Raw genomic sequence first — 14,750 nt, 5'->3', positions numbered from 1 at the left:
AGATGCTTGGTTGTTCTGTCATAGAATGACTTTTGCATCATTTTCTGTTGTCGTAGCTTATGTTCAATCTTTGAGTGATTCTTTTGCTTTAATTTGTCATTTTGATGACTCGGCAACGTTGTTCGTAGCTTCCTCTTCATCAGCAGTTCAGCTGGTGATAGGCCGCACTGAAGAGGTGATGCTCTGTAGCTCAATAAAGCCAGATAGGGATCCGAGTCACTGTCAGCTGCTTTCTTTAGGAGTTGCTTGAGAATGTGAACTCCTTTTTCAGCTTGCCCGTTTGACTGTGCATAGTGTGGGCTTGACGTCACATGCTTGAAATCATATTGCACTGCAAACTTCTGCCATTCTTTACTGCTGAAGCAGGGGCCATTGTCGCTCACCACGATGTGTGGGATGCCATGCCTGGCGAAGATAGATTTAGCATGTGTTATGACACAAGTTGACGTTGAGCTTGCTAGTAGCGCCATCTCAGGGAAGTTTGAGTAGTAATCCATTACCACTAAATATCTTTACCTCTGAGATGAAACAAGTCCATTCCTACTTTGTGCCATGGTGCTGTTGGCACCTCAGCTACCACCATAGGCTCTTTGCTCTGCTTGTTCCTGTGTTTCTGGCATGTTTCACATTTACTTACAAGTGTTTCAATGTCTTTGTTCAGTCCGGGCCAGAAAAACCGTGTCTCTCGCCCTCCTTTTGCACTTTTCGATGCCGAGATGGCCTTCATGTATCCTGTGCAACATGTCCATTCTCAAAGCCCGTGGAATAACAATCCTGCCCTTTTTCAACAGCAGACCATCCACAGTACTAAGCTCACCTCTGACATGGTAAAATTGTGGACACGAACCAGCTGGCCATCCCTCATCCATGTTCTTCATGACATGCTGTAGCTCAGCATCCTTTGCTGTAGCCTCAGCTATTTGTCTTGACTTTGTGTCCGACACAGGCAGTGTAGCCGACACCATGTTCACGTGACACTGTATGTCCTCGTCTGTTGCACTCACACTGTCGCCTGTAGTTGCTCTGGATAGGGCATCAGCAAGGACTAGGTGTTTACCTGGAGTATATATCAGTTGATACACTCTTTCCACAAGCCCCAGTTCTTCACAGGCTCTGTCACCAAGAAGTGATTCCCGTCCCTCATTCACAACAAAGAAGGATAGGTGGTGCACTTTTCCTTTAACTGTGACACTCAACCTGCATGTGCCCAAACATTTGATTGGCCGCCCATTGTAGTCTTTCAGTCCAGATTCTTTTCTTTTTATTTGTGGCTTATTCTTCATTGCCTTCACATCACACATGCTTATGAGATTTGCTTTTGCACCAGTGTCCAATCTCATGGTGACTACAGTCCCATTTATCATTAGAGGAGCTATCCACTTATCTTCTGTAGTGACATCATTTACGTTGTCTGGCTTATTTATTTGTTCACTTTCACAATTCACCATTCCAACAAAGAACATCTCACTTAGATCAGGCTCGTCTATTAAGTTTACAGTTTTTCCTTTCTTCCCCTCTTTCCGTTTGGAGAAGCATTGTTTAGCAAAATGATTCTTGCCTTGGCAAGTGGAGCATTGCTTACCAAACGCTGGACACTGTCTAGGCTTGTGCTGTGAGCCGCAGCGCTTGCAGTTTATCATCACGTCCTCCTGCTGTGCAGGCCGGGTCTGTGTGCGCCGTCTCCGCTGATACGACACTGCTCCAACCGCTGCCGCGCTGTCGCTCTGCGCCGAGGCGACTGCAGACATCTTGCTGAACGTCCTCACGTGCCTTTGGGACAGCTCACTGGCCTGGCAGATCTTAATGGCTCCTGCCAGCGTCAGCTCCATCTCCCGTAGTAGCCTCTCTCTGACCTTTTTATCCTCCACGCCGTAGACGATCTGGTCCCGGACCATGGAGTCCGTCAGCATTGTGAAGTTGCAGGACTGCGCCTTTAGCCGCAAGTCCGCCAGGAAGCTATCGAAGGGCTCATGCTGCCGCTGTGTACGAGACCGAAACACGTACCTCTCGTACGTCTCGTTCTTCTTCGGAGAACAGTGAGTATCAAACTTACTAAGCACTACATCCAACTTTTCATTATCTTCAGGACTGTCAAACACGAACGTGTTAAATACTTCTATGGCCTGTGGCCCTGCTATCGTTAGCAGCAGCGCTACCTTTCTTGCTTCCGGCTTAGCCTCGAGTCCCGTAGCAGCAACATAAAGGTGAAACTGCTGTTTGAAGGTGCGCCAGTTCTCGTTGACATTCCCCGTTAGTTTCAAACTTTCCGGTGGTTTTAAATCCATGTCGTTCATTCGAGTTTACTCCTGGTACCATGTCATGTTCGTGTTCCAAGGATGAGGCCGTGTTGATAGCAAGTAACTTAGTTTAATGTCTCACGTTCTCAACAACATACATGTGGCTCCATGCAGTCTTGCTCTACCCCGTTATATGGTACGGTAAGCTGACTACTAACCAGTACTGCCGCCTAGCGGTCAAACATGTAATAACATCTAATCATAACACCGCCCACCTGGACGCACTGTCCAACCTCGCATTTTTATTTTGTTATTCTGAATGTTTATGTGAAATCTGCTTTATCTATCTTAAGTATTCAGGAATCCACCAGCCAATCAGAAGAGAGACTCAGAGCCAGCTCTCTCCTGATTGGCTCACTGACCTGTTGTTATTACAGTTCTTGAGAGAAACCTGAGATGAGGGATGTAAAACTTCCCTGAAATGATTCATTACCAACCAACAACCAAGCAAAAGAGAAACAGAAAAAAAGAAGAAGAAAGAAAATAGTGATACAGATAAAAGTATATAATGTTTAAATGAACATTGCCTTGGAGATTGCATACAAGCAGCAACTGCAACCAATTACAATATGGATTTAATATAAACTATTGTTACTTCTTTTTAAGAATAACATGTGAATTTGTCTTCCACCACTGGCAGGATGTGTTTGATTTAACCAGGCAATATAAAAACACAACAACCTCAGGCTGGTGTGTTGTTGCCCTTTAGTCAAAACTTGGATTTTACTTTTAAGTTTTGATTCTTTGACTCATAATCCTGAGGGCAGAAAATGAAAAAATCCAAATGATTGCAGACTTGAGAGGTCGTTTTGTGAAAACAGCTTCTGATGGTCTGAGAAAGAGGATTTCTGAAAGAAAAGAAAGCATGAAAAACAAGAATCAAGTGTGATTTATAATCATCTCTGATTGTGACTGTTACAATAATCCAACCAGAATGACACCTACAAGATAAATCACTTCACACTCACAATCAGCCTCTCTATGAGCTACTAGCTCCTGTCCCACAGAGCCGGCTGCCTCCCACTGGCCGGCTGCCTCCCACTGGCCGGCTGCCCCTCATGAGGACGAGCGGGTGAGGCAGGGTTGTGTGGCGAGGCAGGGTTGTGTAGGGTTGTGTAGGGTTGTGTGGCGAGGCAGGGTTGTGTAGGGTTGTGTAGGGTTGTGTAGGGTTGTGTAGGGTTGTGTGGCGAGGCAGGGTTGTGTAGGGTTGTGTAGGGTTGTGTAGGGTTGTTTAGGGTTGTGTAGGGTTGTGTAGCGAGGCACGTGAGCTGCCTGGTGGCCCTGAGGAGAAGTGAGCCAGAGAGCAGCTGGGCACCAGTCATCCCTCCAGTCATCCAGCTGCCCGCCTCAATCTGCTGCTCTGCTCTGCTCGGCTCTGCTCGGCTCTGCTCGGCTCTGGGGCTTAGAGCGGCAGCATGGAGGGACATTCACCAGTGACTTGAAGTGACCTTATTTTTCTGGGCTGCGGTGGGAGGGAACTGGAGGGTTGAGAGGTTGATTGGACTCCTCTCCATCTTCTCTTGAGACGAGGGCCGGGGAGGCAGATGGATCAGAGAGACGAGTGTCCGATAAGAGGCGACAGAACAAAGGACTGGTGCTGTTGCATGATGGGAATGAAACAGCCTGATAGTTTGAACTGAGTGGGTGTCCGAGGTCACCGACAAGCAGAAGGATTTTTAACCAGGGAACAACCACAAGGACGGGCTGAAGGAATGTGCCTCGGACGCCCGCTCCAAAACGCTAATGATTACACATTCCCGTGGAATGGAGTGGATAACTCCTCACGTGTGCGTCACGCTGCCATCGTCTTAAGCAGGAGAAGCCTTCAGAAAGAGCAGTCAGGATAAAGTAAATGAGTCTTGTTAATCCGCCCTGGAACCAGTGTATTTAATGTGTTCCTCCACCAATCTGCAGTAATCCATCGAAGAAAACAACTGTCGCTTTCCATCCTTTATTGCAGCAATGTGCCTGTGATTTAACTTCATTACATAACACTAACCCAGTTTGTGACTGTCACTTCACTTCAACTCATAAACGCAGCTGCTTGGTTATTAAGTCACCTGGCTAAGTGGAATGATGTTCAGTTTGTGAGGGGGACTTTGTTATTTTGGGGACTGTTGACTTATACTGTGTTAAAATGGCTTATGTTCCAATTAGTTTTGTAAATTCATATCAACAGAAGTAGTCTGAGTAGACGCCCCCTGTCTATAATACAAACCATCCATCCCATACTGCATCTTCTAAATCGATCACTAGGTTGAACCAACACCCCTCATAGGTTCAACACTGAAACTGAAAAAAACAGCCATTAGGGAATGAAAAAGATCATGGGACTGAAATGAATACAACCTACAATTGAGGAAATGATATCAAATTGGGCTTTGATTACTTGCTCTGTTTGCAGATTAATCCTCTGATAGGTTGTAAAATACTGCAGAAGAAAGACTCAAATTCTCAGATTTGAAAAGCTAAAACTTAACAAGACAAACCAGGTAAATCTTCCAGCTACTGTATGGGCTGGAAGATTAGGTATGTAGATCATTTAGGTATAAAAAACAAACAAACCTAAGGCTAAATACCATATAATAATCAAATAGACTAAAGAAAACAAACAAACAAACAAAAAAACATGCAAAATAGGATCTAATCTAAATTAAAAAACAACAACAGAATATTAAATATTACCAGAAAAGCATATGTGAGTTTTATTTATTTAATTCATAATGTTAATTCTTAATATCTACTGTAGAATAACATCTACAACAGAGTGCTGTAATCTCACCGCAGAGGAAAAGGATCAGATTTCATGTTTTTACAAAGTGGTGATTAGTAACTGAAACTGAAAACTGCTGAGTGCTTTTTGACTGGTGTCTTTGTTCAGGAGATAAAACAGCATATAGGCCTGATCTTTTGAAAATCTGCTCAGGCTTAAAAGCTAATTCTTTTTCTAGACAACACACACACACACACACACACACACACAGACCCTAATGTGTGTGTGAGACAACCACTCTGCTACAGCCGTCTATCGCCTCGACAAAAATCAGCATACAAATGCATGCAAATTCTGATGGTGTTCTCTCTGCTGCACATTATTCCATCATCATTCATCATCAATATTGAAAAAAAAGAAAAAAGAAAAAGAATTACTCTGCCAAGCCACACAACACAAACAAAAAGCAGAATGACTATGTTCTCTTAGGGGTTATATCTAGAGCTTATATTACATATAAAAGAAAATGAATTCTGGATATAACGAAGGTATACCACTTTCAAATTGGAAAAAAAAAAGACTGAAATAAAAAATCTAAATATACAAATGTTAATGCATGAGGTCATTCCATCCGCAGCTTCATTAAACAGAGACTGAACATCCAGCATTTGTTTGCAGTGAGGTGAAGCAACCTGTTGCAGAGTGATTTCACCTGAACCACCGTGCCGCAATAAAACTAACTGACACCACGGCAACAGGAGACGATGGAGGAGGAGGGGAGGAGGGGAGGAGGGGAGGAGGGGGGGATGAAGCGAGAGCGGTGGAGTGGGTGGCTGGAAGTGGCAAAAGTGAAGGAAGTGATGGAGAAACAAAGAAGAGGAGGAGGAGTGAGATGAAGAAGACTGAGACGAGAGGAGGAATAAAAACAGCCTACCTCAAATTCCACTAATTTCTCAAAGTTTGCAGGTGGACGCGGCGGTGCGGCGGCTGCGTGAGGAGGCACAGGAGAAGATTTCCTCTGCTTCCATCTCCATGAGTGTGTGTGTGTGTGTGTGTGTGTGTGTGAGTGTGTGTGTGTGTGTGTGTGAGTGTGTGTGTGGAGCTGCTGGTGCCAACACGGCAGGCTCAACGCTCACACACACCGACACTGGAGCTCTCTCAGTGAGCAGGGCACAGAGCGCCGCGCCTGCTGCTGCTGCTGCTCTGATTAAAACACAAGCCTGTGTTACTGTATGTACCCAGAGAGAGGGAGGGAGGGAGGGAGGGAGGGAGGGAGAGAGAGAGAGAGAGAGAGGCTCTTGGATGCTTGAAAACTGGATGTGATTCTCCACTTTAAATTAGTGAAGAGCGAGGATAGAGAGAGAGAGAGAGAGAGAGAGAGAGAGAGAGAGCAAATCAATTCTAAACCCCGTCAAGTAGAAAAGATGAGAGAGATGTGGAAAGTTAAAAACAGGCAGCACACTCATGTTAAAGGGATAGTTCAACATTTTGTCAAATTGGCCCATTGCCATAATCCCTATAGTCATAGCAGTAGGTTCGTTACCTTTAATTGTTGGTGCAAGCTGTTTTTAGAACGGCGGAGCAGAGCCGTGAGCTGCTCAGAGCTACGCTACGGAGGCTCATGGGATTTCTTGGTTTCCCTCATCATCAAACTCATCAAATACACAATCCAACAACTCCACAACGCTCTGGTGGACAAGTTGTGAGCTGCACATTCACCACGCTATGAGATAATAACACAACGTTACCACACAGAGTTGTTTTCAAAGTAAATACAGAGACTGTTGATGAAAAACTGTCCCTGAAGGCAACGTGCATCAGCGGTTTTGCATGAATTTCCCTCTACAACAACTCTGTGTGGTAACGTTGTGTTATTATCTCATAGCGTGGTGAATGTGCAGCTCACAACTTGTCCACCAGAGCGTTTTGGAGTTGTTGGATTGTGTATTTGATGAGTTTGATGAGGGAAACCAAGAAATCCCATAATGAGCCTCCGTAGCGTAGCTCTGAGCAGCTCACAGCTCTGCTCCACCGTTCTAAAAACAGCTTGCACCGACAATTAAAGGTAACGAATCGACTCCTAAGACTATAGGGATCATGGCAATGGGCCAATTTGACAAAATGTTGAACTATCGCTTTAATCTTGAAAGCCACACACACACACACACACAGTGTGACACGCTGCACAAACACTCAACTCCTGCCTCGTTCCTCATTAGCAGCATGTAGAAGAGTGGAATCATTCTGCAATTATTCATCCAGGAGCTTTTAGCACATCTACAATATATCCTTACACACACACACACACACACACACACACACACACACACACACACACACACACACACACACACACACACACACACACACACACACACACACACACACACACACACACACACACACACACACACACACACACACACACACACACACACACACACACACGCACACACACGCACACACACACACACACGCACACACACACACACATGTAAAAAGCCCTTCTCACTTCAGAGATACACAAACACTTTTCCCCAGGAGCATTTTAACAACATACAACCATGTGTGTAAATGTGCTGAAGCCCCTCGCAGTGCGCCGCTCTACAAACCCACTCTCCACCCATCACTTCATCTTTCTGCTGATTCTTTTTCTTTTTTCTCTCAGCTGCTGCCTGACAACCAGATCCTTTCCCACACACGGAAAAGCTTTGTGTTTGAAGTGGCCTGCTATGTTTGACAGCTGTGCCCACCTCTCTTCCTCCTCCTCCTCCTCCTCCTCCTCCTCCTCCTCCTCCTCCCCCCCCTCACTCCATCACCACCAGACCTGTGACACAGAGACGCTGGCGAAGCCCCGGCGATGACACGTAAACAAACACTGGTCACAAAACAGAGACTTTAACAGGAACTTTGTCACCGCGCCGTTAGAGGAACGCTGCTGCAATATTGTAAAACCAGGAGGGAGGGAGATCATTTAACACACTCCTTTTGTTTCTTCAGCTACGTCTGATATTATCATGGGCTGCTGAGATAATCACTTTTAAGGAATTAAGCTTCAATAAAACACGCCAACCTTTTCTCCCTCGCCAGTTGGATGCCTTGCTTTCAAATAAACAAACAAATTAGCAACTAAATATATAAATATATCCGCACATCGCTGTTCAGTTCCAAAATGTTCAACTTGAGCTACTTGAAATAATGATTAAAAAAACCACAACAACAGATAATTGCTTTAGGTGTTGTCATGTCTAAGCAGAATAACACAACACAGAAACAAACAGCAGGGTTCTTCATATATTTGTCTTTCAGAGACAATACATGCACCTGAACAGGATTTACACATGTGTTTGTTCCTCTCCATGGTTGTCTATTCACATGTTCGTCCCTAAGCCTCTGTGTGTGTATGTGTGTGTGTGTGTGCTCCTGCTTTTATCTGCTGTAAAAGATTTGTCTGCAACAAACAGGAATCCTGTGGAATTAAATCATTCTGCTACCTTTCTACCTTTCTACCTTTGTAATACCAGTGGCAGACAGTGTGCAGTGAGATACAAGAGAAAGAGACAAAGCAGTTGTATTGAGGAAAACTTCAGATCATCATCTGTTGGTGTGTGTGTGTGTGTACATACTGTATGCATGTGTAATGAAGCTGGTGAAGCAAATGGCCTCGATGGGAATTAGAAGCAGCTCCTACCAACAGGATAAAGATTTCACCGCCTGACATTCATTACTTCAGGTGGATCTAGATCCAAGTTGCAGCATGAGGAAGAAGAGGACGTGTTGAGATTTGGAGCTCCAGCTGTTTTAGCAGAGAATAAATCAGGAGCTGTCATGTGGAGATGTGCTGATGCTGGAGGAAAGGAGTCAGGTGAAATGTGGAAACTGAAAGAACAACATCATCTGGGAGATGTTGATCCACTGACTCCAGTTACTATGACGATAGCACTAAACAACCTGTATATACACATGCTGTTTCCTTTTCCATTCAAACAGTGAAAGTGTATTCAGTTGTATCTGAACTGTCACTAAGGGGGCGGTGTTTAGCTCTGTTGGTAGAGCAGCCGCCCCGTGTGTTGAGGCTACAGTCCGTACTGCAGGTGGGCCTGGTTCAAATCCTGCATGCAGCGGCCCTTTCCCTGCATGCCCCCCCCTACCATCTCTTGTGTTCGGGTTTTTTTTCATCTCATTTGTTTTTCATTTCTTGGTTACATTGTTAGGCTTCCTTATTCAAGGAAATGTTGATTTTATTATTTTTTGGTGTGGGCCCCTGGACCTTTGTTGTCAGTATACCCCTTGGCTTCAATGTAACCTTCCTCTTGTCAGCTTTCTGCTACCATCTCTTATGTTAGGGTCGGTTTTGACCCGAGTCTTAAATCAGCTGTAAAACACACTAAAACTATTATTTATCATCCCATTTGTTTCTCATCGCTTAGTTACATTGTTAGGCTTGTTTATCCATGAAAACGTTGGTTTTGCACTTATGATTTATGTTTTAACTCATTATAACTGGGACAAAATTGACCCTAACACCACAATGTCATAATTTCAACCAGAGCATTTTAGAATTTTGTGAAATTTTAAATATTGTTTAAATAGAGACAAAGTCTCCTGATGAAGCCAAAAAGCCTTGATGGCATAAACAAATGTACTATGTGGTACTTATATATGCATTTAAAACGACCCGAACACAAGAGGAAGGTAAAAAAAGAAAAAAAACTGTCACTAAGAAAAGATGCAAATCAGACAAAAACACAATTTACAACTCAAATACACAGGATCTTAATCATGTGTAATTATTTGCACAATCAGCAGCTTATATTTGACACCTTCTGAACCACATTAGGGCTTGGTTTATTGTAAATTATAGCAAACTGATCCTTCTTGCAGAGGTAGACCAACACATTTTCACTGTGACAAAAGATTCAGATGAAAAATGAAAACTGTCAAACGTGTCATCAACGTGTCATCAACGTGTCGTCCTTACCCAGGTTGCTGTAGGTGGCGCTGCACTGGCTGGAAGCCGGAGAGTGAGACTGATGGGAATGGTTCCCATCCTCCTCCGGCTCTCCGAGGCTGGCGCTGCCCTCGCTGGCTGAAGCCGGTGTGGCAACCTGGTTGGCATGGCACTCTTCGCCCTCCCCGAGCACCAGCCCCAGATTCACTCTGGCAGGCGGGAAGGCAGCACTGGGCAGCTCCCGGTCCTGGGCATGGCTGGCACCGAGCGGCACCTGGCTGCACATGACAGAGAGAGGGTCAGAGCTCGGTTAGTTAGAAACATGTGGAATACTTGAACCATTAATGCTCTCATTAGTTTTGTTTTCTTCCCTTTCTCATATTTTAACCACTGTCTTAATCAGTGGAGATTGATTCACAAGACCGTCTTGTTTTATACGTCAATCTCTTTATGCTAATATCAGCAAAACAAGTCAGAAAAAAGTGAAGTGAAGTGAAGTAGAAACTGTTTATAGATGATAAACACGCTGTTTTTGATATCTCAGACTGTATCTGATACTGGAGCACTGTTGCCTCACAGCAGGAAGATTCTGGGTTCGATCCCCGGGCCTGGGGCCTTTCCGTGTGAGGTTTGCGCGTTCTCTCCTGCATGACTTCTCTCCGGTTTCTCCAGCTTCCTCCCACAGTCCAAAGACATGCACATTAGGTCGGCTGGGGGGGTGCAGCTTCTGAAGCTAATGTTTTCTTTTTCAAATGCTTGAAAGGCCAGAGCAGGTAATATGTTTGGAAGCTCTCTTGGTGACAGTGGGTGGGTCTGAGTTGAGGTGTTTATAGAGGTGTCTACCACAGCAGATTGGTGAAAAAGGTGTGATGATGGCGACAGACTTATGTGTGATTAGTAACTGATTTCTTTTTCTTTTTTTTTGTCCGTAAAGCTGTAGGGTTGAAATAATGAAGTGTTCCAGTTGTACTGAGGAACAGCTTTAAGATTTAAGAATGAGAAAACAAAGCAAAAACTAAATTATTATTCATGAAAAATGTCTGCCCTCTAAAAGATCTATTGCATGTCATGTGTCTGTTGTGGTGGATCTCTTCATAGTGGATGAATATACACCGGTTCCTCACTAAGGAGGTCATTTCTTCATAATGCACTGACAGTGGCCCGTCTCAGTTGTGGGCACTAGAAATGTAGGTCATATCTTACAGTCAGTCAGGGTGTGTTATCACTGAGAGTTGAGAATGACTCCAACCACAGTGGGAAAGCCCTGGAGATGTTATGAGGAGACTGTGATTCATCACTGCCAGGGAAGCTTGTTGGAGAGACGATCTGCCACATATGTGTCTATTTAAGGAAGTGACAGCACCACAATTTCCCCACAGGGCTGATGTGCATCACTACATAATTGCTCTGTAAAACTCAAAGTAAATAAAGTTTTCATTTCATTTTTTTCATTTTTATCATTGACTGCAAAAATAACAATACACAAAGCAGCTGATACTGTGCAATGTCATCTCAAAACCTTGTTAGGTCCAATGAACTGGTAACACTTTATAATAAGTACACTCTATTAATCATTAGTTAAGCATGAAATACTGAATTCATCATTTATAACATATGAACACTCAGTCAAAATGTTTTACTCATCATTGATAAGCACTAACTGTATAAACTACATAATGAGTATTCATGCATTATAAATGAAGAATTCAGTATTTATTAATGCTTAATAGTACTTACTATAAAGTGTTACCAGTGGATCTACTGAGGGTAAAATGATGCAGTAGATTAAATATAGTAACAAGCTCTAAACATGTATTTGTTATGTAGAATACATACAGTACATAAGAGTTGGCTGAAGTAGTGAACCAACAGAAGCTGCAGCTGACCAAAAAGGCTTAAAAAAGCCTTCTGATCCACTTTTAACTCAAGTTTAACACACCAGGAATTCCCAACAACCTGATTATTTTTCTGGGTAACTATGTCTCCGTGATGAAAAAAAAGAAAAAAAAAAAACTTCCACAGCTGGTGTTTCATCATGAGCCATCTGGGATCAGTGGTCCCCCTTTGATCACAGTAAATAGGATACTCAAAGCGGCCTGGTTACTGACCTCTGATCAGCCACAGTCTTTCAACCCGACCTGTGTGAGACGTTACAGTCTCAGGCCACCTGGGTAGCAACCACCCAGGTCGGGTGACATTCTACTATCCCAGCTATCATACCACACTGTCGCACGAAATACCTGCAATCGGCCACTTGAGCAAGTGGCTGGCCCTGCCATCTGGTCTACACCTGAAATACTCCTATGGTAGCACACTGTTTACTATTCTGGCATTACCTCTTGATTCTAAATCTTAGTTACTGTATCTTTCCTGTCCTTCTGTTTAAAAAAAACTGAAAGAAAAACTAATGTACAGTAAAAGGAACAAAGAGATAAAAGGTTGCATAAGGTTCAAATGATGTTTTCATGGCCTCAAGCTTTGTCATAGGTGGGGGTGGTTGGCAGTAATGTTTGGATTATCCCGAATCAGGTGTGTCATTTCCTTTGGCTTAAATGTTGCTTATCTGGACTTAATATGAATGATGACTCACTGTATGTGATCATCGGTAAATGTCCCTGCAAGAGACAACAGAGTTCATAGAGAGCTCATCTTGTTGAGGGTTTGGGGACTGTAGCTCTGTTATTTTTCATAGCATGTAGTTCACAATGTAATAAAATGAGCTGAAATTCCCCGAAAACTGACAATAAAGCCAGTTGTTTATAACCAGCCATAAAGAGTATAAAAGAAAGACTTTCTTGTGTGCCAAGATTATAAGAGTTTTGGGTACTTAAAAGATGCAGAGACCTTTTCATTTCATTTTAAAATTAATCGTCACTGCAATTTCCATCTACAATTAATGATATGGCTTGGCCAATGATAAGACAGGAAAACATGTTGTGCCAGTGCAATCCTGACCTTGGAGGAGGTGAGTATCAACACAGCACAGTTTTAATGACTGAATAAAAACAGAAACTCGAGCCAACATTTTTTCAGTTTTCTCTTTACAGATAACTATCATCATTCACACACCGCATTATTTTCTTTTCAAACACAAACTGTTGCTCACATACTGTAGTTCAAAGTTAATGCTAAACTGTATATTATGTCGTATTCATCCAATAAGATCTGCAAAGAGCCCTTTCTGGAATTGTTGTTGTAACACGGGAATGCCCTTCATAAGGAACACAAATATTATTCCAATACTTGAGCGATGACGTGATAGAAACGTTAGCACTTGGGGAAAACACCCAGCTGCTCGTGTGTCTGTCTCTACCCCGAGGCGCTGCGTCTGAGGAGCGCATCAGATCTGACATGTTTATGATCCGTCTTTGTAGGACACGAGCCCTCTTGTGTCTCTTTTAAGGAGAGACGATCAATAGCCTTCAAGTTGCCACAGCGCATTACTGTAGCAGTTCGCCGGCAGCAGACAGACAGTAGAAAAAGGCCCACCACTGTGTGTGAGCCAACTAGAAAACGACCAGCAAGTAAGTAAGCTGTAAACAGAGGGACGCGTCGGAGACTGAACATCCTGTCAGCGGTACTGCAGTGTGCTATAACGGAATGCAGATTTATGCAGGCTAACACAACCTGATAATGACCTGATAGTTCACGTTCCTCTTCTTCTCTTCCCTGTTTAATCTATATGAACTGATGCCATTACTGCATCTAATCTAACACAAATTAGAACTAACATTTAATCCTACTTAAAGGCCTCTCGACAGAAAAAATACCTTTATACCTCCTTCATGTTTCAATGTCAGGACCTGACTTGTTGAGACAGCATGGAGCTACCTCAGTGCATTTCAGTCTTCCTCAGACTACAGTACTGCTGCAAGAAGTTAACAATAACAATCCAAAAAGTCAATCTGTACCTTCTCAGAAACCTCTCCTCCTGCTAAGTCAACAAGACTTCCAATGACCTGGTAGATCACAGGTCTTTCCACAAATGAAGGAAAGAAAGGGGCCTAGTTTCAAAGCTTACCCACTGTATTTGCTCACACAGCTTCCCATCTGGAAACCTTGGATACGAGGCGAAGGTGAATTCACATTCTAGGTGCAGTGGTTGTAAAACGGCCTGCAGCGTAGTGGAGTCAGAAAGTCCTGCATGTGCTCCTTCCTTGTTGTTCCTCTTTCTTTGAATGTTCTTACCTGTCTAAGGTAATGTGTGTTTGCCAGCACTGATGACCACGCCTACTGTTAGCCAATAAAGTTACGTGGGAGTTAACCCCTCAACTGCCAAACACAACAGAGGGCCTGCAGAGTGACCTGTAATCACTGACCCACTAGTACATTCACCCAGGGATGGTGCAGGCACTTACAAAACCTTTCACTTACTGTCAAATACAATGGGGGAACTTAGGTTTCATGGGGAAAACAAATCAATATTACTATCTGCCAACAACAGAAGAGATATTCTAAACACCAACATGGGTTAAGTAACAAATATGGCTTTGTTCGCCCAAAATCCAGTTCCTCAACTAGATAGAAGTGATAGTAAATAACAGTCTGGAATGCTTACCTTCCCTTTAACACCTGTTACCAAAGCACTTTGAGATATTTACTGAGGTCACATTCCACATTCTTTATGTGGATTGCCCCTCAAAACCAAATGAAGCTTTAACACCAAGGGCTATTTGCAAACCAATTTGCCAGAGCTTGAAGTTAACATCAAATCAGAGACCAAAAATGGGAAGAAGAAGTAAGAATAATAAACAGTGGAGTGGAGTTCCAGTAAGTGTAACCTAGAAAA

The 14,750-nt window shown here is 43.4% G+C and overlaps 1 protein-coding gene across 1 annotated transcript in view; it reads right to left on the bottom strand.

Annotated features, from left to right (window-relative positions):
• peak1 (pseudopodium-enriched atypical kinase 1) overlaps positions 1-14,750 on the bottom strand; it is a 144,976-nt gene that overhangs the window by 13,525 nt on the left and 116,701 nt on the right. Inside the window, exon 5 of the mRNA XM_085778533.1 lies at positions 9,992-10,239. Coding sequence (XP_085634659.1) covers positions 9,992-10,239 — 248 coding nt within the window. The remainder of the gene's footprint in view (positions 1-9,991; positions 10,240-14,750) is intronic.

Source organism: Trachurus japonicus, chromosome 6, assembly GCF_045865225.1.
Source record: "Trachurus japonicus isolate A0001 chromosome 6, Traja_1.0".
NCBI lineage: Eukaryota > Metazoa > Chordata > Actinopteri > Carangiformes > Carangidae > Trachurus > Trachurus japonicus.
The sequence above is the reverse complement of the archived record's forward strand: the minus strand, read 5'-3'. Positions and strand labels throughout refer to the sequence as shown.